This window comes from Urocampus carinirostris, chromosome 10 (assembly GCF_059441175.1).
Source record: "Urocampus carinirostris isolate Australia breed hairy pipefish chromosome 10, RoL_Ucar_1.0, whole genome shotgun sequence".
Taxonomy (NCBI): Eukaryota; Metazoa; Chordata; class Actinopteri; order Syngnathiformes; family Syngnathidae; genus Urocampus; species Urocampus carinirostris.
The window spans coordinates 43,534,450-43,557,775 of record NC_142358.1 but is presented as its reverse complement, the minus strand read 5'-3'; the positions used below and the strand labels follow the sequence as shown (position 1 = coordinate 43,557,775).

Here is a 23,326-nt window from a genome sequence, read left to right as displayed (position 1 = left end):
AGTTTGATTGATTTGCCGTCTCGTGATCGTCGGTGTATGGTACCCATCATTGAGAAATTTGCGTTTTTCCGTACTGATTTTCTTGTGCGTCGTACACGTCTTAAAATGCATCATAAACGTACTTTGTACGGCAAAAACCTACAGGTTGATAGGTATGTTAAAGCCTTAGTTACAAAGTTATTGAAGCTTAGTAAGGAGAAAAAAATGCTTCGCCAATCACAATTGTACTACCCGGATCGTAATAGCGAGGTACCTCAGGATTCCCGCCGCAAGGGAGAATCCAGACGACGGGCGATGCGGTTGTCACGACGACGGCCGAAAATTGGTACTCACCCGCGCAGGTTTGGTTGTTTCCGTGGCTGAGTGCGAATCCTTGAGGACAAAGGCACTTAAAGGAACCTGGCGTGTTGATGCACTGTCCCGTAGGGGGGCACCAGTTTTCCTCCAAGCACTCGTCGATGTCTGCAAGCATGCGCAAAAGCAATCCTTTTCAAGAAGAAACAATCCGACCTAGAATTTCAAAATGATAGGAGGATCATTCCTCCTATTGGTTGGTAACCATCAATCGGAAAATGTCAACTATTCCGTGTTTTGAACATTTCAGCTGAAAGAGGGTCTTTGAAACTAGAAGAGGAATGGATTGGTCCAGCCCAGGATATCATGTATATGTTCAAACCAAAAAACCATTTGGGAGAGGTCCCATCCGAGCATCCCGGGCAGAGGACTGGAGGATGCTGCTTGGGAGGGTGGGAAGAAATCACAATAGTATTGTCCTGTAAACATTGGCTTTTTTTTTTCCCCAACAAATATTGTTAGAATATGATATGGTGAAATTGTGGATGTGTTCAATTGCTATTGAAGGTGTCGATAAAAATTGTTCAAACCTCATATTGTTAGAATATGATATAATGGAATTGTGAATGTTTTATTGCTGTTAAAAGAAATTGTTCAAACCCCATTTATTTAAGATGAATTTCATCCTGCATAGATTTCAGTGTGTCCCACGGTAGAGGGAAGTGAAGCATACAAGAAAAACTTTTAACCCTAAGTATAAGGCCATTTGATATCACAGAGACTCCAATGGCATAGAATTAACAGATGAACTAACCTGTACACGGTCTTCCCCGGCCGAAGCTGCGATAGCCCGGTAAACACTCGCAACGGAAAGAGCCGATGGTGTTGACGCATGCCAGTTCCGCTTGGCATGCCGACTCGCTGGCGCACTCGTCAACGTCTGCGCTCAAAAGACACAAAAGAAAAAAGTATGTGCTATCATACATAAGATCCTAAACCCAACTCCGACCCTAACCCTAATTTCGGGCCTTGAATGTAAATCATTACGTTCGGGTCAGGCTTCTCTCTCACTGCCTTTTTTTTTTCATTTATCCAACCGTCATTGTTCTTTGTCTTTCTGCGTCTTTCTCTTTAAGAGTGCCACGCTGGATTAAGGATGTACTGCCGCTGTGGTTTATGGCCCAACGCGACAGCTTGTAGCTTTAGCGGCTCGTAACATTCAAAAGAAATTCTTTAATCAAATGGGACTCTGAGGAAAGTCAAAAGAGAGGAAGGAAATGGTGATCAACAGCAGGTGCTTCGTGGATTATCATTGCGTCAGGGAATCGACTGAGGCGGCGTCGAAAAGGAAAGCTAACAGGTAAGCTAACTACTCTTAAGCCACTACTGCCGAACGTGGCTACACACCAAAGCCAGATGAACTGGAGCTACAATTCATATGAAACGGCTACGTTAGTGACTCTTGTTTTAATCATCGCGGAGAGCGACCGAGACCTTGCTGAAGTTGCAGTTACCCGATGCTAGCATGGGGATCACCAGCGGGTGCTTCATGGATTGTTATGGCATCCAGGAATGGACTGAGGCTGCGTTGGAAGGGAAAGCTAAAAGCTAGGCTAATAAATCTTAAGTCACAACTGCCAAACGTGGCTAATCATTAACGTAGAATCCATTCACCAAAAATGGATGACCTGGAGTAGAATTCATAGGAACCGACTACATTGTATTTTAATCATTGCTGAGAGCGCCAAAGACCTTGTTGAAGTCTCGGTTAACCGATGCTAGCGTGCAGCTAGCCTTCTGCTCTCTAAATTGCTTTCTCGCACTGAAAGGAAAATGCCTCTAATTTTGTTTTACTTTTGTATAATGACAATAAAGATAGTTGTTATTTTGTCGTATACTCTCAGTCATTTCTAGGTACGTTTTCACGTCACCCTTTTCAAATAGTCACAAAAAAGAAACGAGCACAGAAATTGCAGTCCTCTTTTAAAATCAAAATTTGCATCGGTATTGCGATACGGGTCGGAAAATCGTACCTGCGCACTGCTTGTCGCTCAGCACGTATCCGGGGCGACAGGACACGCAACGATACGAGCCGGCCGAATTGACGCACATCTGACCAGGACACTGAGACGGGGACGCGCATTCGTCCACGTCTAAAAACAAGATTCATAAAGAGAAAACGAAGGATGTCATGAGTTAAAGGTGGTGTCTGGAACTTATGGAAAAAATTGAATTGTTTTGTAAATCTGTAAAAATGTCATTTCTATTTCATGTTTTTTTTCGGGGATCCCCTGCACAACATATGAAATGACTAATTGCTAAATAGTTTGGTGTATAAGGATTTATTATTATTAATAATATATAATTAAAAAACAAATAATATGAGAAGCCGTTCAGTGAGGCGAGACAAAAAGAGCTGTGTTTCTAAATAGAGATGTCAGCTTCGGTGCGACCAGTAGGGGGCGGTGACGCTTCACATGATATTGCCATAATGACAAGCGGTAGCTCACCATGACTATGCATTGCGTCAGGGCCTTCCCCTCCCCTTCACAATAAGAGTGTCCACACCGTGTCCTCAGTGGACATGAGCTCGCGCTTGCTCAAGTCAATAAATGCTTTTATTGCGAAAGTAAGGTATATTTTTTAGACCCGCGAAGCTCTGAACCCGCAAAAGTGGAACCGCGAACTAGCGAGGTTCCACTGCAATGACGGAGAACAGGCGTGTCGGTGTCATTTGCACGCACTTCTTTTGGGTGGTCGATAGATTCAGACTGACAGAAAATACGGCAATGGAAATAATGTCAAACACTTTCCTGAGCTTGAAAAGCCAACATTTAAATTCAAGCGTTTTCAAGGATGTCGAGCGCCCGTACCAACCCCGTCACGAAGACGCCATCGCGGACCGTACCTGCGCAGGTGTTGTTGCTGAGCTTGTAACCGTGGCGACAAAGACATCGGAAGCTCCCGGGGGAATTTTGGCAGCGGCCGTTGGCGCAGGGAGCTCGGACGCACTCGTCGAGGTCTGATTGGCCGCACGTGGTCGTTCGTTAGGTTTTTTTTTTTTTGGTACGTCGCGGCTACGAACGGGAAGGCGGGGTTACCTGCGCAGCGGCCGTCCAGGAGTCGGAATCCCGGCCGGCAGGAGACGCAGCGATAGGAACCGGGACTGTTGAGGCATTCCTGAGCGGGACACCGCAGGGGATCCTCGCACTCGTTGATGTCTGGAGGAGCAAGTGTGGGGGTACAGGAATGCATTTATGGGGTGTCTGATGGATTTTTTCTGCTGGTTCAGTAATCCCTTCTTTATCCAAAAAGAACCCCTGATAGCTTTCTACTTCATGAATGTCACCTTTTTTTTACAGTTATTATCAGGGTTTTTTACACCTTTTTTATGGCCAAATTCAAGCACTGTTCAAGCACTTTCAAAGACAAATATTTGCATTTTTCAGTAACAGCAAAGGAAAAAAAATCTAGGGCTTAATAAAAAAAGATGGTTGTTTTGTTGCTGACTTTGATGACTGAAATAAAGTTGCCATACTGTGCTATTTTGAGTGGTTCCTATCTATACTCTAGGATATTTTTTGTGTCATTGGGCTGCTCTAAATTGACATGAAATCTGCCATTCTGCTTCAACAATCACACAATCACTTTTGTTTACAAACTGGGAAACGGCTCTATTGGTGTTGGGTAATAAAGGAATTCAATACGCAAGATTAAAAAATAAAGTACCGTATGTATGAAAACAGAAAAAAATAGCTAAATTTGGACGCATTTAATCTTCTAGTCGACTTCTGAGCTTTTTTTTATTTACTCATTTTCGTTTATATTTCTTGTTTGAAATGGAATTGTAAAGTTCTTTTTGCATTTTATTATTTATTGATAACGCCTAAGAGTAGATATTCTTAAATTTGTATCTTATTGTTTTGAATTTTCAGGGATTTTGTGTTATTATTCAACTTTACATTTGTTCAGTGTATAAAAAGCGAAAAATGTTGTGTATTTTACATTTTTTTCATAGATATGTGACATTTTTTATTTACATGTATATTTGATATTTAATTTAAATTACAAAATAATTTGATGCATAATGTTTTCTTGATATTGCTAACTATCGTGAAAAATAACAATTGAGGAAATGTTTCTGAGCCAGAAGAGCCAGTTCTTCTCAGTGTACAGAGATAAAAGATCCAGTTTTCTAAATAGAGCTGTCCCCTTGGTCGCAACCAATAGGGAGCGGTGGGGCTTCACATGAAACCACCATAATGACTGAGAGCAGACGTACTTTTATAAAAAATTGATTTACTGACAAGAAACATAACACTGGCAACAATCTCAAGCATTTTCAAGCACTTCACCCAAAATTTAAGCATTTGATAAACCTCGAAAACAAAACACTACAACTTGAGGATTTTAAGCACCCGTACGAACCCTGCAGGTATGGATGACAACTTTATTAGCTCTTCTTGAGCTGTTTAAAAAGAAGGCTTAAATGAATTGCTTAGAAATGACCCAAGACCTGGACTGTTCCTAATGGAATAGTTTGTGTTGCTACCAACGAAAGTTTGTTAAAGAACTTCTATTCACCATAAGTCATCTACAATATGCACATTTCACAGGGATGTGATTGAGGTGAGGAGAAAAAGTCTGAAACCTAGCCGGTTTGGGGGCCCAGGGCAGAGCCCAGTGGGGGGCGATACCCCCCCAAAGCTCCTTGGTTTTAAGCAATTTACTTGTCCAAAACCATGCTTGAATTAATAATTTAACATCTTTAGAAGATTTAAATAACAAAGTAATTTGCCCACATACCTGATTTTTTTGTAAATACTGTAAGGTCAGTTCAAATGCAGTTCAGACACTGCAGCTTGTGCAACGATTTGGCCAATTTATGCAATTTTTCTAACGGCCACTAGGGTGCGCCAGAGCAATAAAGGAAAGAGTGAGACAGTCTGATTTGTTTGCTACGCAAGTGAAAAAGTCGGAATTCACATCCCTGATTTCAGTACAGGGGTCAGGAACCTATGGCTCACCAGCCATATATTGCTCTTTTCATGAGTACATACGGCCCGGAGGTAAAAATCAAGCTCATGCAGTATTACAACGTATATTGTTTAATGCAGGGCCGTTTGTCGCACATGTAAAACTGAGACTATACTGATGAACTTAGGGTTCAGTCCATTATATAGGACACTGTTTAAGTACAATTTTGGGTGAAAGTGTCACACTAACAGACCCCGTTGTGGCTGTAAATTGCTAAATAATCCATTTGAATGGAAGACCAATAAACAACCTATATTCTTTATCGTGAAAAAGCCACAGAACACACTTTAACCCCAGAAGGTCGAGCAAAGAATGAACATCAATTTGACTGGGTGAGCAGTAAGAATGGGTGGAGCTATATACAGGGTGCGCACACTCTTGCTCCTTTGCCCAGCGCTGTCTGCACTGAGGGTGAGTAAGTCGGTATACTTGATCGCAGTATTTTATGACATTTCTACAAAAGAACTTTGCTTGCACATTGTTTTGAAACCATTATTTAGGACAAAAATGACTGCGGAAGGGGGACCAATTTTAAGTGGTATATTTATAATGCTAAAGGTTACCGCATAATTATTATGTCATAGATTTTATGAAACCATCAAGCGTCACACAGTGAAATAAAATACACTGAAGAATTAGCTTTTGTATTGTTTTGTTGTATTTTGTGTTAAAATATATTGTGAGGCTCTCTCCAAAAAATATCTCAAAATATTTTTGCTGTTCCCGACCCCTGTTCCGGTCTTACCTTTTGATCAGAGTATTTGCATCATGTATCGGATTTTCAGCTCACCTTGACACCGAGTTTTGGGGGCGTTGGTCTTGTAACCGTTGGGGCAAACACACTGGTAGCGGCCGGCACGCTTGACGCACTCCCCCGGCGCGCAGACGCCTTCAGACGCCAGGCAATCGTTCGCATCTAGACAAGCGAAACAAGATCAAGACCCCCTTTGCTTTTCTTCGGCACGCCGGACTGAAAAGCAAAGCGAGTCTCACGCTGGATTTGGGGCGGCCGCGTGCTACTCGGAGGCTTTTTTGAAGGAGAGACCGCTCCGGTGGGCTTGGGGTTTCGCTCCGGGGTCCGAGGGGCAGGCTGGGGGAGGGAGTCTCCCCTGCCCGGTACAAGACCTTCCCCAAAAACAAAGAGAGCGACCTTACCCGGCATGCAGAAAATCTTTTCCTCTCAATACGACAACAAGCCCGGTACCTTGAGTCTGGCTTCTTCCTCGCTCCCGAGTGCCGCCTTGACTTTGGCTGACGCTTTGGTTGGGATTGGCAACTGGTTTCCTGCCGGCCTGGTCCCGATGGGTTTCTCGAGGAATTTGGCCGGGTACGGCCTCTCCTCGACCTTTTCCGGTGTTTTGGATTCTGACAGTTTCTTCTCTGCGACCGGCCGCTTGCAGTTTCTCGGAGTCGTTTTGTCCCGCGCCAGTGTTTCGGTTCTGACTCCCGGTTGGACTCCTAGTGGGTCCCTGCTTATGGCTGGAATCTCGACTTCGGCTCACTTTGGGAGTCGTGGCCTGACTCCGAACGGTTCCCCGGTCGAAGGCTCCGGCTTTACCGTCGTTGGATCTTTCAGAAGACTTGCTTGGTTTCGGGCGGTCCAACTGCACTTTGGCGCTCGCGGGTTTTGGCGGTGGGGGACTTACAGCCAGTCGAGGTGGAGGCAAACTGGGGCGATTAGAAGAAGGCTTCTGATTGGACCTGGTGGTGCCACTAACAACTGCAGTTAGCAAAGAAGACACAAAATGATCTAGAATTGTTTAACTGCTGTCACTGGTATCCGTTCTTGGATTGTTTCTGGAGGTCTTACCATTTTGCTGCTGCTGACTGTTGGTGAGCAGTTGAGCTCCTCGGTTCCCCAGTTGATCTGCAGCTTTTTGGCTAAACTGCAGCAGCGAGGCAGAGTAGTGGTAGCCCGGACCGGCAGGGCAGATTTCCTTGAAAGCCACTGGAAGAGCAACACACCTCAGAAAAGGAATGCCAAAGTACAGTAGACAACGCAAAGTGAACTCACTGCATAGCGGGGAATCGAGACCTACAGTAATGCGTAGCTAATGCATTTCGAAACAACTCTACCCCAAATAAAAACGTGCTACCTATGAGCAATATTTGTGTATATGTGGTCAAATGACATTAGAAATATACAGGTAAAGGAAAAATCAGATTGTATTTACATTTAGGTGTAAAGTGACTTGAGCTTCAACAGTGAAGTTAGTGGGTGGATGCAAAAACGGTAGAAAATCGAAAATGATTTTAAACTGAGAAGATTTGGTTTAATTGCCTTCCTATTTTAAATAAACGCTACGGTCCCCGATTTGGAACAGCACTACAACTTAGCGAGAATGGTCGTTCGTGTGCCTCCTTTGTATTTATCGGTAATCCCAAGCTTCTTTTCCATGGTTATCATTTTTTGCTTCCCTCTTTAGCATCACTGCTAGCCTTGGAACTGATGGCCCAAAAAGACAGGAGAAAAAACTACAGTATTGTATTGCTGACTCGCACACAGGATTTTGAACTGAATGAAAAAGGAGCTTACAAGTTTTTGGGTATGCAAAAAAAAATTGTTGTGGATGCAGTATATCGGGAGAATGCTGTAAAGAGGGGGCAAATAACAACTCGTTAAGTGAAAACCGTAGAAAGCAGGGTTGCGGTATGCTGCGGCTCTACTGTATGTCACTTGTGTAAACTTGTTATGAGGTTCCCTAAAAAATAGATAAAAATCTGCCTCGTCTTGACCAGCAGCGTCTCCCTTAAGTCAGGGATCAGGAACCTATAGCACGCTAGCCATATACAGATACTTTCATGAGTACATATGGATCTGAGACGCAAATCTCTCTAGCATTCTGATTTTGGTAAAATGGTGTTGAGACTGGTGTGCGCATAGTTGACGTAGCACTCATAGGTGATTGGTTCGGTCCAGTATATAAAGAGTATACTCCCTACTAAGATTTACAGTCAACGTGTCACACCAACAGACTCGATTTTGGCTGTACATCGCTAAGAAATCCTTCATATAAATATAAACAATATAAACAGCTAGAAATGCCAACAAAGCACACAGAGCAATTTAATCGGGTCTCTTTGTCAAGTGCCGTCTGCGTCGAGGGTTAATACGTCAGTATCCTCGTTTGCAGTATTTTGTGATATTTTTGGAAAAGAACTCTGCTTGCACCTTGTTTTGAAAACATCATTTATGGCAAAAAATGATGGTCAAAATGAGCCCTAACGATCATAAATAATTGTGGTATTTGTTGATACGGGACACAGGCTCTGGCATTGTTATTTCATAAATTTGATCAGATCATCTTACATCACAGTCAAAGAAAATGTGCTGAAAATGATATTCTGTTTGGAGAGCGGGTTAGGCGGTTTTGCTGAAATTTGTCTTAAAACATATGGCATGGCTCTCCCTCTCTCGGAAAAAACAAAAATCAAATATTTTGCTGTTGAGACTCTTTGGGTCATAAAGGTTTCCGACCCCCGCTCGAAGCCACGGACTCACCTGATCCGAAATAAGGGCAGCGCTGGCATCGAGGCCCCCAGGCTTTGCCCACTCGGCTGCAGCAGCAGATCTGCTTGGTGATGTTCCGGAGGATGGGTAGCGAGCAGGACGCGGGACCCAGACCCGAACCCAGGACCCTGTGGCACTGACCCTTCTCCTCAGAGATGACTTTCTGCGCTGCCGACCGCAAAAGAAAGCCGGCGACGTCAACGTGCGAACGAGAATTGGGAACCGAACGACGGCTTTTGTTCGAGAGCGGTCAAGACCGTTGACTCACATATGCAGAGTCCGTGCGAGGCGTCCAAGATGAAGCCCGTTTTGCAAACGCAACTGTAACTCCCCGCCGTGTTGACGCACCGGCCGTTCTCGCAAAGGCCGGGTTTCAGGCACTCGTCCATGTCTACCAGCAAAGTGGAAACGCCCCTATTTACAAGTTGTGCTCGTTTGCCAGAATGGACACGCACTTTATGGCAGCACGGCGGGGCAGTGGTTAGCGCGTGTGCGGCACAGTTCTAAGGTCATGTGATCGAATCTCCTGTGTGGAGTTTGCATGTTCTCCCCGTGCTTGCGTGGGTTTCCTCCGGGCGCTCCGGTTTCCTCCCACATTCCAAAAACATGCATGTGAAGTTAATTGGCCGGTCCAAATCGTCCCGAGGTGTGAATGAGCGAGTGAATTGTCTGTCCCTGTGTTCCCTGCGACTGGCTGGCAACCAGTTCTGGGTGTCCCCTGCCCACTGCCCGAAGATAGCTGAGATGGGCTCCAGCACCCTCCCGCGACCCTACTGGGAATAAGTGGTGCAAAAAATGGATGGATGGATGGATGGACTTGCACTTTATATAAAGGTAATGTACAACCGTTGCACCCCCTTCATCATGATGGATACAAGTGGGGCATTTTCACCGTGGGGCAGAAAGTCAAATAAAAAATCCAGTGAAAAGAAATGAAAGGATTATTGTGTGAATCTACATAGCTTTACAAAATCGCAATTTGGGCATAAGTCCATTTTCACTTGAATTATTGCCCAAAGAACAGAATGGCGTGATCTTCGACTTGATTTTAAGATTCTGCTTTTTACCATTAGATAAACCTTATCCATCCATCCATCATCTGCACCACTTATCCTCAGTAGGGTCGCGGGGGTGCTGTAGCACATCGCAGCCATCTTCAGGCAGTGGGAAGGGGACACCCTCAACTGCGTGCCAGACAGTCGCAGGGCACACAGGAAGAGACAACTCGCTCGCTCATTCACACCTAGGGACAATATGAACCGTCCAATTAAATGCATGTTTTTGGAATGTGGGGGGAAACCCACGCAAGCACGGGGAGAACACGCAAACTCCACACAGGGGGTTCGATCTCATGACCTCAGAACCGTGCCGCACACGTGCTAACCACTGCGCCGTTGCGCTGCCCGGATAGACCTCATATTAATAAAAAATCATCAGGATGAACTCACCAATACATTTGCTCCCATTGCTAAACTGGAAGCCGAGAGGACAGCTACTGTTGTTCGGACCTGGAACGAGGAAAACAAAACAGAAGTAAAGCCGTTTTTGATGAGATCGATTGAAGGGAACGCTGCTCCACTAGGATTTAAGCCGGAACGTTGCATAAGGCCACCCTGGTGGGATCGGAGTGAGCCGGGATCAAGTTTTTTGTCTTTGGAAGCGGTGACGGCGCTGACCTGTGCGGGGAGGGCAGAGGACGCAGTCGGTGGAGCCCCAGGCCTTTCCCGGGCCTCGGCAGCACATCTCTTTGCTCCTCAGGCCCGGCAGGGGAGAACTGCACTGAAAGGACAGCGAAGCATCTCCTTTCAAGGCTTGGTTTACCTTCGGGCCCGTCCACCTTTCTGCGGACGATTCTCTCACCTGTCCGTCTTTGACCTCCCGAAAGCAGTACTTGAATCCGGCGTGATGAGCGCCGACGCCCTCCTTCCTGAGCGTCAGGGCCCGAGCGTCGTCTCGCATGGGCGCCGGAGCCCCCGCCGACCCGGATAAGGCGGCGGACGAGAGCGCTCGGGACGCCGGCGTGTATTCCGACACCTGAAAGTATCGACCGTGAGAGACGCCGAACTGCAAAGCCATCCTTCGAAGCTCCTCACCTGATGGACCTTCACGCTGGCTTCAGGCGGGTGCCGCACTTTCACATTCACTAAGGGCGCCGCGCCCCCTGCCGAGGCACAGTCAAGCGTCAGCTTTCCAACTCATTTGGAACCTCAAACCGCAATAGTCCCCTACAATGTTCCCTGTCATTTTCCTTACGGGTCCGAGCGTTTGCACAAAGTCGGTGAGGAACGCTTGAAACAACAGTGAGCAACAGCAACCCCAAGTATGGCAACTAAATAATGATCAAACATGTCCAAAACTTGACATCAAGTTACATTTTGCTGAGTTTACAAATTTTTTTCATTTTTGAGTGAATTGACTCATGTACTATTGCAAAGGATGTACGGCCAACAAACGTCATTTGTTTTTACAATTCTTTCACAAGATTTCCATTTCTTTTTTTTCCTGGTATCTTTTGTCGCATAATAATAACATTTTTGGGGGCTTATTGAGTCGGTGGCACGATACACAACTGTATTTAATCGCATTTTTTTTAGTGGAAGTACAATGTTGGCTCACAAGATTGACTTGATATCACTGGAAATGATTTAAATGCAACACAAACTTTTTCTTCTTTCTCCCTGTTTTTTTCTACTTTTTTAAAATTCCTTTAAAAAAAAAAATCTTATTGTGTTTATTTTTTCCCAGCTGTTCATTTTTCTTGCTTTTTTGTTCTCTATTTCCTTTTTCCTTTGACTTGTTTCTATTTCTTTTTTTCTGGATTTTTCCTGCTCTTTTTTTCTGTTTTTCTCTCCTTTTGTTTCTTTTTTTCCCAACTCTTCACTACTTTTTCATTTTGGTATTTTTTTATTTTTTGTTCTATTGCCCCCGCCTCCTTCCTTTAAGTCATTTTGTGTATAATTGTACATAATATTCTGTCATGTTGGGATGAAAGAAGCAAAAACAACCTGAAGAGCCGTTTGGGACCCAAATGAGCCGGTTCTTCTTAGTGAGCCGAGCCGAAAAAGCCGGTTCTCGAAAAACTCTCCTAATTTTACTCAACTTCGTTCTACTTCGACCTTGACTTCCAAATACCGCATTTCGAACACAGCGTCAGGGGAACCCGTGGATTTTTACCTTCATGCACTGTAACTTTGACTTAATTCGCTTCTTAATGATCAATTTGGAGCCCTGATTTTTGTGAGCCGGCTAGATTTTCTTGTGCGCGGAATAGCTCTGGGCGGTGCGCAATTGCACACCCGCGCAGCTTAGAGGGAACATCTACCTGGTAAGTCCTGACCGCCCAGTGGCAGAAGAAACTCAGACCGGGTTAGAGCTTTGTCGATCTCATTGGACAAGGAGGAGGAGGGCGTCGCCGACGAAGAGGACGCCACGGGAATCTGGCAGAACTTTCCGGTAAAGTTGGAAGGGCAGAGGCATCGATCCTTCAGCAGACACACGCCTCCGTTCTTGCACAGCAGACGACACACGACTACAGAAATACACAGAAATCACATTTGTGTGAGCGCTTTCGGGCTAACGGCCCCGTTAGGCAATCACGAGCCGTGTTTACAACACTTTAAAGCCAAAATGAGCGACCTCGAGTCTCGTTTGAAACGGTAAGCAGACCGGAAAATCGTATACAGGGTCATCAACGCAGGTCAGAAAATCATCGGCATGAGAACGTGATCGCGGGCTCCTTTCACCACCTCTTAAAGTCTGCTGCCATCTGGAAGTCAATAAAGTGGGACTCTCCAACCTTTTTCAAGCCGAGAGCTGCTTTTTTTTTAAACCGATTAGCGCAAAAAGGCACACAATTGGATTCTACAATAACTTACCATGTTTTTACCAGGTTATTAGAAGATTCATATAGGAAGCAGAATAGACTCAGAAGAAAGAGAACAAAAAGGATAAAAGAGAAGGAAAAAGAAAAAGAGAGAAAGAAAGAAACACAGAAAGAAGGAAAGAAACACGGAAAGAAATACAGACAGAAAGAAAAAAGAGAAAAAATAAAAGAGAGAAAAAAGAAAGATGAAAAAGAAAGAAATGCAGAAGTAAAGAAATACTGAAAGAAAGTGACAGAAAGAAAGAAAAAGAAATCCAGAAAGAAGGAAATACTGTGATGGTCCTGCTGGAGTGCTGATTCATCCCTCCTGTTGGTAATGACTCTGAGCACTTAAAAGCAGGGACCGCCGACTACCCTGCGTCAGTTTGTCAGCCCAACATTACATAATACTGCCTTTACCTAAACCACCATTGTTGTTCATATTTTGTGGTCTTATGCATCCTCCATTGGAGCGCTTTATGTTCATCCCCAATTTTTTCCTACTAAAAAGGACTCTCAAAGTCAGGTCGTGTTTGCACCTGTATCCAGCCACAAACTCTGAAAAATACAGAAAGAAAGCGAAAGAAAGAGAGAGATCAAGAGGAAGAAAAAAAAGATTGAAAGAAAAGACAGAGAAGAGCCAAGAGAGAATGGAGTAACAATTTCACTAGAAAATCCCAATGACCCAGCACTGGTAAGCCGTTTCCAGAACAGCTCTGCAGGCACCTCAGCTGTCCTCAGGGGGCACCATGTCAGAGACCCCTGCGCTAGAGGTTTTCCCAAAGGCCATCACCATACTAAACACGCACACGAAAATACCACACCTAAAAGACGTATAATCAGATTTGATTCTATATTCTTATGTTTGCAGAATGTTGCTGCTCATGCCATGGCATTGTATTCTGATGCACTTACAACTTAGGCCAGCCTACAAGCGCTCCCTCATAAATTGTGTCCATCGAACCTTATGTTCTTTTTTAAGGGAAATGGTGTATTATTTTGCGCCTCTTAGTCCTAAAAAACTTCATTCACATGAATGGTGCATTATTTTAAAACGTGAAGGTTGAGAAATTTGTATTTATTTGGCATAACACGGCGCTCACTACAAAACCCCAAAAGCTTTTCAAGAGGACGGGCAAAAAATTGGAGAAAATTGTGCTTCTTACTCCTTTTTTTTATCTCCGTAGTTTGTATTCTTCCTTGTGCTTTGTAGCACTCGTTTTCGGTGGCACTAAGCCAAATACGACACGGCGTCCGTCATATCTATTTCATGACACTTTTGTCCCAGAGCGACGGGTCTAATTCAATGTTGATGACAATAAAAACAATTTGAATTCTGAAAAATTAGAAAGCATCGGGTCCGACGTGGGATCGGTGCATGGAGTCCTCGAAACAAGACCGAGAACTGGTCTGTTTAGCCTCTTTCCCATCATAAATTTGGAGAACTGGCAAGTATTGCAGTCTTACTTGTCATAATATCCACCCATCCATTATCTGCACCGCTTATCCTCAGTAGGGCCGCGGGGGTGCTGGAGCCCATCCCAGCTATCTTGGGGCAGTGGGCAGGGGACACCCTCAACTGCTTGCCAGCCAATCAGAGACAGACCATTCACTCGCTTATTCACACCTAGGGACAATTTGGACCGGCCAATTAACCTGACATGAAACCGGAGTGCCCAGGGAGAACATGCAAACTCCACACAGGAGGTTGGATCTCATGACCTCAGAACCGTGCCGCACACGCGCTAACCACTGCGCCGCCGTGCTGCCCCTTGCCATAACAGCCTTTATTAAAAACAATAAATCGTGTCGATTTGGCGACTCACAGACTCTGAATCCGTCTCGGTGGCGCTGTCCCTCGGCCGTCCCGCTGAAAAGCGTGGTCACGTTGCCTCGCTCGCAGCGATTGACGCATCCTTGCCGGGTGCAGCTCACCTTGCAGACGGTGGGCGTGAACATCACCTGCACCCGGTCCGAAAAGCCCCCGGGGGCGGACTGCCCCTCGGCTGCCGGCGGGGAGAAGAGCGCCGCCAGGGACCCCAGAAAACACAGCGTCTCCGGACGGAGCATGACGACGTCTCGGGCGTCGACGTCAGAAAGGAGACCGAAAAGCGCTTCTCGAACGAGAAGACGCCCGGGTCCCGGTCTGGCTCGCTCGCGGAAAAAGGAGTCAGGAGGAGAAACGGACGAAGCCAAAGCCCCCGACCCCGAAGCGTCCCGAGGTCCTTCTTCCTTAACGACGCGGAGGGGAAGTGGCTGCGCTCTGCGATCCCGCTCGGGCGAGTGAGCGCAACTTCTCTAGCGGGACAGGAATTCCATTGGAAGCGGCGCTCGGGCCGGGCTCCAACACAAACGCTTTGTCCGAGCACGCCCTCTCTTGCCGCCGTTTTGCGCCCCTTCCTCCGACTGCCCGAGTTTGTGCGCTTTTTACGAGGCCGTAGTTTCAAAGGAAGGAATCCGACGCCGATCAAAAGAACGTTTGTTTGTTGTCGACTGTATTAAAATCGCTCTCTTGCTGCTAGCGCATACTTTTTTTCTTTTTGTCTGAATGGACTGCTATAAAGTGACATCACTTCTGCCACTCTGCCTATAATACATTACACTTATTTACAAGGTCAAGTCAAGTCCTGTTCATTTGTGACGCCCTTAAACACAAAGAGTCTCAAAGGGCTCAACAGACCACAGATCATTATGACACCATCACCTGATCTAAAACCTACATGATGGCAAGAAAACTCAAAAATCTCAACTTGAGGAAAATGAAGAAACCTTGACAAAGGACAGTCTCAAAGGGCTGCACAAACCAGACTATTGCAAACTACAGATTATTATGACACTATCCCCTGATCTAAAATCTACATGATGGCAAGGAAAACTCAAAAATCTCAACGTGAGGAAAATGAAGAAACCTTGAGAAGGGACAGTCTCAAAGGGCTGCAGGACCACAAACTATTGCAAACTACAGATTATTATGACACTATCCCCAGATCTAAAATCTACATGATGGCAGGGAAAACTCAAAAACCTCAACATGAGGAAAATTAAGAAACCTTGACAAAGGACAGTCTCAAAGGGCTGCACAAACCAGACTATTGCAAACTACAGATTATTATGACACTATCCCCTGATCTAAAACCAACATCATGGCAAGGAAAACTCAAAAATCTCAACATGAGGAAAATGAAGAAACCTTGACAAAGGACAGTCTCAAAGGGCTGCACAGACCACAGATTATTGCAAACCACAGACTATTATGACACTATCCCCTGATCTAAAACCTACATGAGGGCAAGGAAAACTCAAAAACCGCAACATGAGGATAATGAAGAAACCTAGAGAAGTCAAGTCATGTTTATTTGTATAGCCCTTAATCACAAGGAGTCTCAAAGGGCTCCACAGACTATTGCAAACCACAGACTGTTATGACACCATCCCCTCATCTAAGACTGACACAAGAGCAAGGAAAAACTCAAAAACCTCAACATGAGGAAAATGAAGAAACCTTGAGAACTCAAGTCCTGTTTATTTGTTTGGCCCTTAATCACAAAGAGGCTCAAAGGGATGCACAGATCAAGGACTATTGCAAACCACAGACTATTATGACACCATGCCATCATCTAAAACCGACATGAGGGCAATATAGGTGTCCAATACAGAAGACAAAAATGTATGGAAACAGAAAAATGAGCCAAAAGTGGACTCGTTTTAATGTTATTGATTGCTCCGGAGCAGAGTGCATTCAATCTTCCATTCTTAGAGATGGCTGATCTTTTGCTTTTTTAATACTTATTTTAAATTCTATTTCTTGCATGTTTTTTCAGAGACTCTGTGTCCAAATGGGTTAAAATAGAATTGTAGATAGTTATTTTTTGGGGTATTTTCTCATTTATTCAAAGCACTGGTTTTTGAGTTTTTGCTTGCCCTCATGTGGGTTTTAGATCAGGGGATGGTGTCATAATAGTCTTTGGTTTGCAATAATCTGTGGTCTGTGCAGCCCTTTGAGACTCTTTGTGATTAAGGGCCAAACACATAAACAGGACTTGACACTGAAAAATTAATTTCTTTTAACTTGTATTTTATTGTTTCACTCTTCAGGGATTTTGCAATGTGTAAAAAGCTAAAACTGCTTTTTATTTTACATTTTTTTTAATAAACCTGTGAACATTTTAATTGATATTTTATTTGTTTATCACGGATCCCCTGTAAAACATGAAATTATGCTTCAAATTATTTAGTAAATGATAAATAAATTATTGTGGAAAAAATCTCATTAAAATAACAAAAAAAACGAGGAGCTGTTTGGAAGCTGAGCCAAAAGAGCCGCTTCACAGGCGTGTGGGTGTCATTTTCACGCACTTCTTTTGGGTGGTCAATAGATTCAGACTGACAGGAAACGCGACAATGGAAATAATGTCAAGCATTTTTCTGACCTTAAAAACACAACATTAAAATCCAGGCATTTTTAAGGATTTCAAGCACCCGTACCAACACTGGACCGCCCGTTGTAAATAAGAAGCCGACAAAGTGAAGCTGAGGAAGCACTCACTTGTCTCACTCCCTACTCTGTGTGTTCACATGAAAACTCTTCCACCCACTCCATATATTACCATCACCTGCCGGAAGGCCTCTCAATCGACTCTGTCATCCGCCTTTTTCAAGTCCACGAGAGCCAAATAAACATCCTTACCTTTTGCTAAATATTTCTCACACACCTGTCGTACTGCAAACACCTGATCCACGCAACCTCATCCTTTCTTGAAATCACTCTGCTCCTCCATCACCACCTCATCCGTTCTTCCTCTCACTCTCTTAATCAAGACTCTTCCGTACAGCAACAAACTGATACCTCTCAAATTGCTACATTCATACTTATCACCTTTACTCTTATACAACGGCAATACACCAATCAACAGGAACCACACCACTTCAAAAGCATACATTCCACAAGCGTACTAACCAGTCAATCATCGCCGTGCCACCTCTCTTCAAGCATTCAGCAGTACAACCATCCAACCCAGAAAAAAGACAAAAACAGTAAAAAGATTTTCATTTTTCTTTTCCTTTACTTTTTGTCTTATTTTTGGTGCATTTTTCTTATCTCTCTTAGTCTTTTTTTATTTTTTCACTTATTTATTCTTTTCTTATTTCTCTTATTTTCAAAAGTAATACAATGTGTTTGGTCACTTGGAGTATTTTGCCTTTTATAGAAAAAAAAGAAAAAAGAGAAGAGAAAAAAAGACGAAAACAGTAAAAAAATTCAATTGTCTCTTTTTTCCTTTTCATTTTTCCTCCACTTTTTTTTCTTTTCTCTCTTGGTCCTTTTTTTTCTTCTTCAACTTATTTTTCTTTTCCTCTACTTTTTGTCTTAATTTTGGTGCATTTTCTTATCTCTTTTAGTCCTTTTTTCTTTTTTAACTCATTTATTCTTTTCTTATTTCTCTTATTTTCAAAAGTAATACAATGCGTTTAGTCACTTCGAGTCTTTGTATTTTGCCTTTTATAGAAAAAAAAGAAAAAAGGAAAAGAAGAGAAGAGAAAAAGGACGAAAACAGAAAAAAATATTCAATTTTCTCTTTTTTTCATTTCATTTTTCTTTTCCTCTACTTTTTGACTTATTTTTAGTGCATTTTTTCTTTTCTCCCTTGGTCCTTTTTTTCTTTTCTAACTCATTTTTTTCTTTTCTTCTTTTCTTTTAAAGAGTAATAAGGTGCGTTTTGGTCATTGTTTTCGGTTGACATCTCATGGTGAATAATACACACTATCCCCTTAACCTTTATGTTAAACTGTCATCCTGGGGACCATGATTGATGTCAACATTCCCATTGAGCTAGATTTAAACAACAACATTTTCCGATTGAGATAATCCATTTGTTGTTCTTACTCAAAAATCCCTTGTTCTTATATATAATAAGTATTGGCATTGTCTATATTGTCATTGATAAGATACACGGAAGCCAAACTTAAAGTCAATCCATATTTTGACACAGGTTTCTAGAAAAAAAACTTTGAAAAAATGAAACTAAATTTGAAAATCTTTTCATTTTTTTTCCAAATTCTGGAGCTGCAAAAAGTCCTGGTGGGGGACCCAAAAAAAAAAAAAAACATTTCTCACTTCCGTCGCGAACACAACGACACGGCCGTCACCGACCGAGCGCTGTTTGCGTTAGCACATTTCTCAGGTCTCGGGGGACCCCCGTTAAAAACCTCCAAAGGCGTGGCGGCCGCGGATAAAGGGGTCTTGTTCTGGTTTGTGTTTTGCTATGAGCTCACCGCGGCACTGACGCTCACTTTCCCCGAGACCAGGAGCGGCCCGACGCCGTCCATAAATGCCCACCTTGATCCGTCTTTTCACAAGGACGCTTTTCAACGCCGACGTGACGCAACAGCAAAACATTACACGGGAAAGCGTGTTCCTGCTTTTCAAAATGGATAGAACAAGTCCTGCCGGGAACAATACTGTGGAGCAAGGGCTTCCAACCAGCGTCAGGTTACTCATTAGCGCAAAGAACCTCCGCTTTGATATGAAAAATAGCCTCTTAGCTAGAAGTCCCACTAAATAGCTCAAATGTAGCTAGAAAAGTAAACGGGTAAAAACCTAAATAGGAGCTAGATGATGATCCCAAGAGCCAAGAAGAAATCCGCAGGTGGGAGAGCGTTCTCCATTGGGGCCCCGGTGCTGTGGAATGCTCTTCCCCCTGACATTCGGTCTGCAACCTCAGTGGAGCTGTTTAAATCTAAGCTTAAAACACACTTCTATAGCATATGAATAATGTATATTTTATGTTTACAATATCTGTGATTTGTTATTGCAACATCCATTTTGGCCTGGTCATCCTGGAAGGCGGATGACCTCATGTGCGATCCCTTCTCAAGGTTTCTTCATTTTCCTCATGTTGTGGTTTTTGAGTTTTACCTTGCCCTTGTGTCCGTTTTAGATCAGGGGATGGTGTTATAACAGTCTGTAGTTTGCAATAATCTGTGGTCTGTGCAGCCCTTTGAGACTCTTTGTGATTAAGGGCGTCACAAATAAACACTACTTGACTTGACTAGACCGCTAGACAACTAAATCGCCATATCGGAAGCTAAAAAAGCCAGATATGTTGCTATAAAGGAGGCCAACATTTAGCTCGATTACACTAAGAAAAACAAATAAAATGTTAGCTCGATAGCTTGCTAAACAGCTAAAAAGGTAGGAAGATAGAAGGTAGCCAGATAGCTAGCTAAAAATGTACTATTCACTTTATTTAAAACCTATAAATTGGAATTAAGTTTGTATTATTTCTTGTCGGATAAATCAATAGAATGATGAATACATATTTTTTCATACATAAACAGATTATCAATCCATTCTCTTTATCAAATGCTTAAAAATAATGATCAATGCTTGAATATATTGTTTTTGTCCATGAAGGCCATGAAACGGAATTTTTAATATAGGTTCATGATTAGAAAAAACGATTGAAAAGACTTAGTCAACCGATAAAAAAAAATCATTGGACTTAAAAAAATCACAATGAGCCATCACAGGAAAGCTAACTGTCCTAAGGGGGCACCATGCTGGAGACCTCTCCTCCAGAGTATCTCCATCACTTCTATTCTACGTTATCCCCGTCCACAGGCTTAGGATGTTCTCTTTGGGGAGGCCAGAGAGCAAAGAATTACAAAAAGCTATACGAGAGGAGATAAAAGCATGCATCGGCATCCCCCATGTTTGCCAGAGAAAATCGGGCGGGGTCTGGTGATGTTTTTGTAAAAAACAATCGCACGGGACATTCTTTCGGGGTAACCTGGAGAGCAAGGAATTACAATAACCTAAAAGAGAAGGGATAAGAGCATGCATCAGCACCCAAAGTATGTCCAAATGAGAAATGGGCGGAGCTTAGCTATGTTTTTCAAATTATATATATATCTTTTTTGTGGAGTCAAATTAAGCACCTGCCTTTTTTCATCAGATGCTGGCATCAGCATTCCTCGTACCGAATCATCATTCTGCCTATATCAGGGGTCTTACGCTCACGGCTCGGGGGCCAATTGCAGCCCCCGGGATAATAGTTTGAGGCCCCCGTCTTCATTAAAAAGGTTTAATGTAAACCCACCCAACGCGAATTACGTATTCATTTATTGCCGACTGAGTGATTGATTTTCAATTGACTTATGTGTTTTATGTATGAGAACAGTGGAGCTTTCCTTTTTTTCCAAACCTCACACAGACCCTTAGCCCCTGTGGTTCCCTAGAACCCCTCTTATATCAATATAAACCCCACAAAATAAAATGTTTTGATAATTATGAGATGAAATCGAGCTTGGGAATTCCCTCTTCAAAAATGAAGTCGATCAACATTTCTCAACTAAAATCAAACATTAAATATGTTCGAATAATACTAAGATGAGTCACGACGGCAAAGCGTGTGAGATTCCGGCTTACGAAATCTTGTTTGTACGCAAGCCGCCGTATCCAAGTGACTTCATCATCGAGGGAGTCGGAAGAGGATTTATTTGTCAAGACGAATGAAGGAGTCGTCAAAAACAACGCTCATATTTTTCTCATGTTGTCACCTCAAAAGTAGGGGGAATATGAAGCACCGACTGTATATTAGCTATTTTCCTGCGGGTTGGCAAAAGTGGGCGTGTCAGGGGGGGCACAAAAACAGGAAGTGTGGCTTGTAGAAAGGAATCCCGTTTCCTTATCTGAAGCTCACAAAGCCCCAAAGCGTCATTCCTAAACTCTGACATCAGCCACCCACGGCTTGTTTGGACTTTGTGCGCCTTTGTGCGCTCGCCGTCAATCACCGGCCGCGTATCTACGACGACCCCGTCGGAGAAAACAACAAACGCAAAGCGTATATTTTGTTTTTGTTGGCAAAATCGGCCTTTTAGATAAAGGTGAAGTGCATGCATGTACATGAGATCATGTGCAGAAAGTAACCTTGTGGGAAATGACCATGTGGGAACGGGCCCCGTGTCATTTTTTGTTATGGAAGGGCTCGCTAAGCTAGCAAGCTAATGTCCAAAGACAACAGTGACGGAACTGAGGCGGCAACTAACGATTATTTTCATAATCGATGAATAGCTTGATGATTTTTTCCATCAATCAACGAATTGGATTTTTTTTTTTAAATACATTTTTTATTTCTTCTCTTTATTTCAATTTTGAAAGGATACAAAATACTGCACAAAACAACAATATTTTATAATGGGAAAAAATACAAATGAAATGAATTAAATGATCTGCATTTCTATGGCGCTTTTCAAGTCAATGACTTCCCAAAGCGCTTTACACTGTGCTCCACATTTCCCAATAGCGGCCTTGCAGCCATGTAAGGCGCTAACCTGCTTATTGGGGGTATTAGGGGTTCAGTGTCTTACCCAAGGACACTTCCACATGTAACACGGACGAGCCGGGATTCAAACTGGGATCCCTTGATCCCAAGACAAGCGCTCTACCTCCTGAGCTACTGCCGCCCCACAAACAAATATATACTATACACCTGCAATTATGTAAGATATTTTGGACTTACAAAGAACATATTAAACAAAAAGAATAGCAATGCATTTGAATTTCTGTGTATCCCCAAAAAATCCACAAAAATATCGAAAATGTAAACCATTTTTTCAAAATGTTGTCAACAAATTTGTTTTTGGGGTTAAATCTTCAGCTGTGATAAACATTCCCATTATGAAAATGACATATAATATGCTTAATAATCTCCCCATTTTGAAGAGTTAAACACATTATTATCTTTTCCTTTGATGAATTGATTTTCAGATTTTTTTCTCTATATTTTTGCAGCACTTTATGTTCTCTTGAAAATTGTTGACTTTGTAGTATTTGACTATTTCAGGCCCATTTATTTGTAATGACGCAATATTCAGCAAAAGAGAATTTATAGAAAATGCAAGAGACTATTTCATAAAATTTGTCTCAAAGTGCCCTCTGCTGGACCAAATTGGTATTACAACTCTCAGCATCACAACGGACGAACTTATTTGCAAAAACTTTATGGATTTAGTGGCTCACAAATCAACCGATGATCTGATGAGTTGCCAACATTTTAAAAAATCAATTTCAATCGTTTTTAGCGATTCATTGTTGCAGCCCTAGATGTGGACATTGTTATTCCTAGGGAATGTTACACAAAATTTTGGTGCATAATAACATCTCATTAGCTACACCGCTTATCCTCAGTAGGGTCGCGGGGGTGCTGGAGCCCATCCCAGCAATCATCGGGCAGTGGGCAGGGGACACCCTGAACTGGTTGCCAGCCAATCGCAGGGCACACAGGGACAGACAACTCGCTCGCTCATTCACACCTAGGGACAATTTGGACCGGCCAATTCATATATAACATTTCATTTAATATTTGTCTCAAATTATTATTTTCCCATATTTGATCATTATTTGTGAGAATATAAGATTGTGATCTCAAAAAGCTTTTTTAGTGACTTATACTTTAGCCATTAGCTGCTATCCACATTAGAAAATAGCCTCATTTCTAAAGCTAGCTCCACTTAATCAACTAGAGGTTAGTGGCTGGCTGCTAGCCACATAAGCAAATAGCATCACTTTGGTTAGCTAGCTCTACTTTAGCCATTAGCTTCTAACTGCAAATAACATCACTATT

General features: G+C 43.0%; 1 protein-coding gene across 3 annotated transcripts in view; it reads right to left on the bottom strand.

Moving 5' to 3' along the window:
* The window catches only part of ltbp4 (latent transforming growth factor beta binding protein 4), a 49,385-nt gene that overhangs the window by 19,052 nt on the left and 7,007 nt on the right, over positions 1 to 23,326 (bottom strand). For all 3 annotated transcript variants that reach the window (XM_088345933.1, XM_088345932.1, XM_088345934.1), the window contains 16 exons: positions 12,165 to 12,371; positions 10,936 to 11,003; positions 10,703 to 10,876; positions 10,519 to 10,621; positions 10,291 to 10,350; positions 9,111 to 9,233; positions 8,834 to 9,010; positions 7,142 to 7,279; positions 6,536 to 7,051; positions 6,325 to 6,456; positions 6,122 to 6,247; positions 3,396 to 3,515; positions 3,203 to 3,316; positions 2,328 to 2,447; positions 1,109 to 1,234; positions 334 to 462 (listed from right to left, as the gene is read on the bottom strand). In XM_088345933.1, coding sequence (XP_088202059.1) covers positions 334 to 462; positions 1,109 to 1,234; positions 2,328 to 2,447; positions 3,203 to 3,316; positions 3,396 to 3,515; positions 6,122 to 6,247; positions 6,325 to 6,456; positions 6,536 to 7,051; positions 7,142 to 7,279; positions 8,834 to 9,010; positions 9,111 to 9,233; positions 10,291 to 10,350; positions 10,519 to 10,621; positions 10,703 to 10,876; positions 10,936 to 11,003; positions 12,165 to 12,371 — 2,433 coding nt within the window. The remainder of the gene's footprint in view (positions 1 to 333; positions 463 to 1,108; positions 1,235 to 2,327; positions 2,448 to 3,202; positions 3,317 to 3,395; positions 3,516 to 6,121; positions 6,248 to 6,324; positions 6,457 to 6,535; positions 7,052 to 7,141; positions 7,280 to 8,833; positions 9,011 to 9,110; positions 9,234 to 10,290; positions 10,351 to 10,518; positions 10,622 to 10,702; positions 10,877 to 10,935; positions 11,004 to 12,164; positions 12,372 to 23,326) is intronic.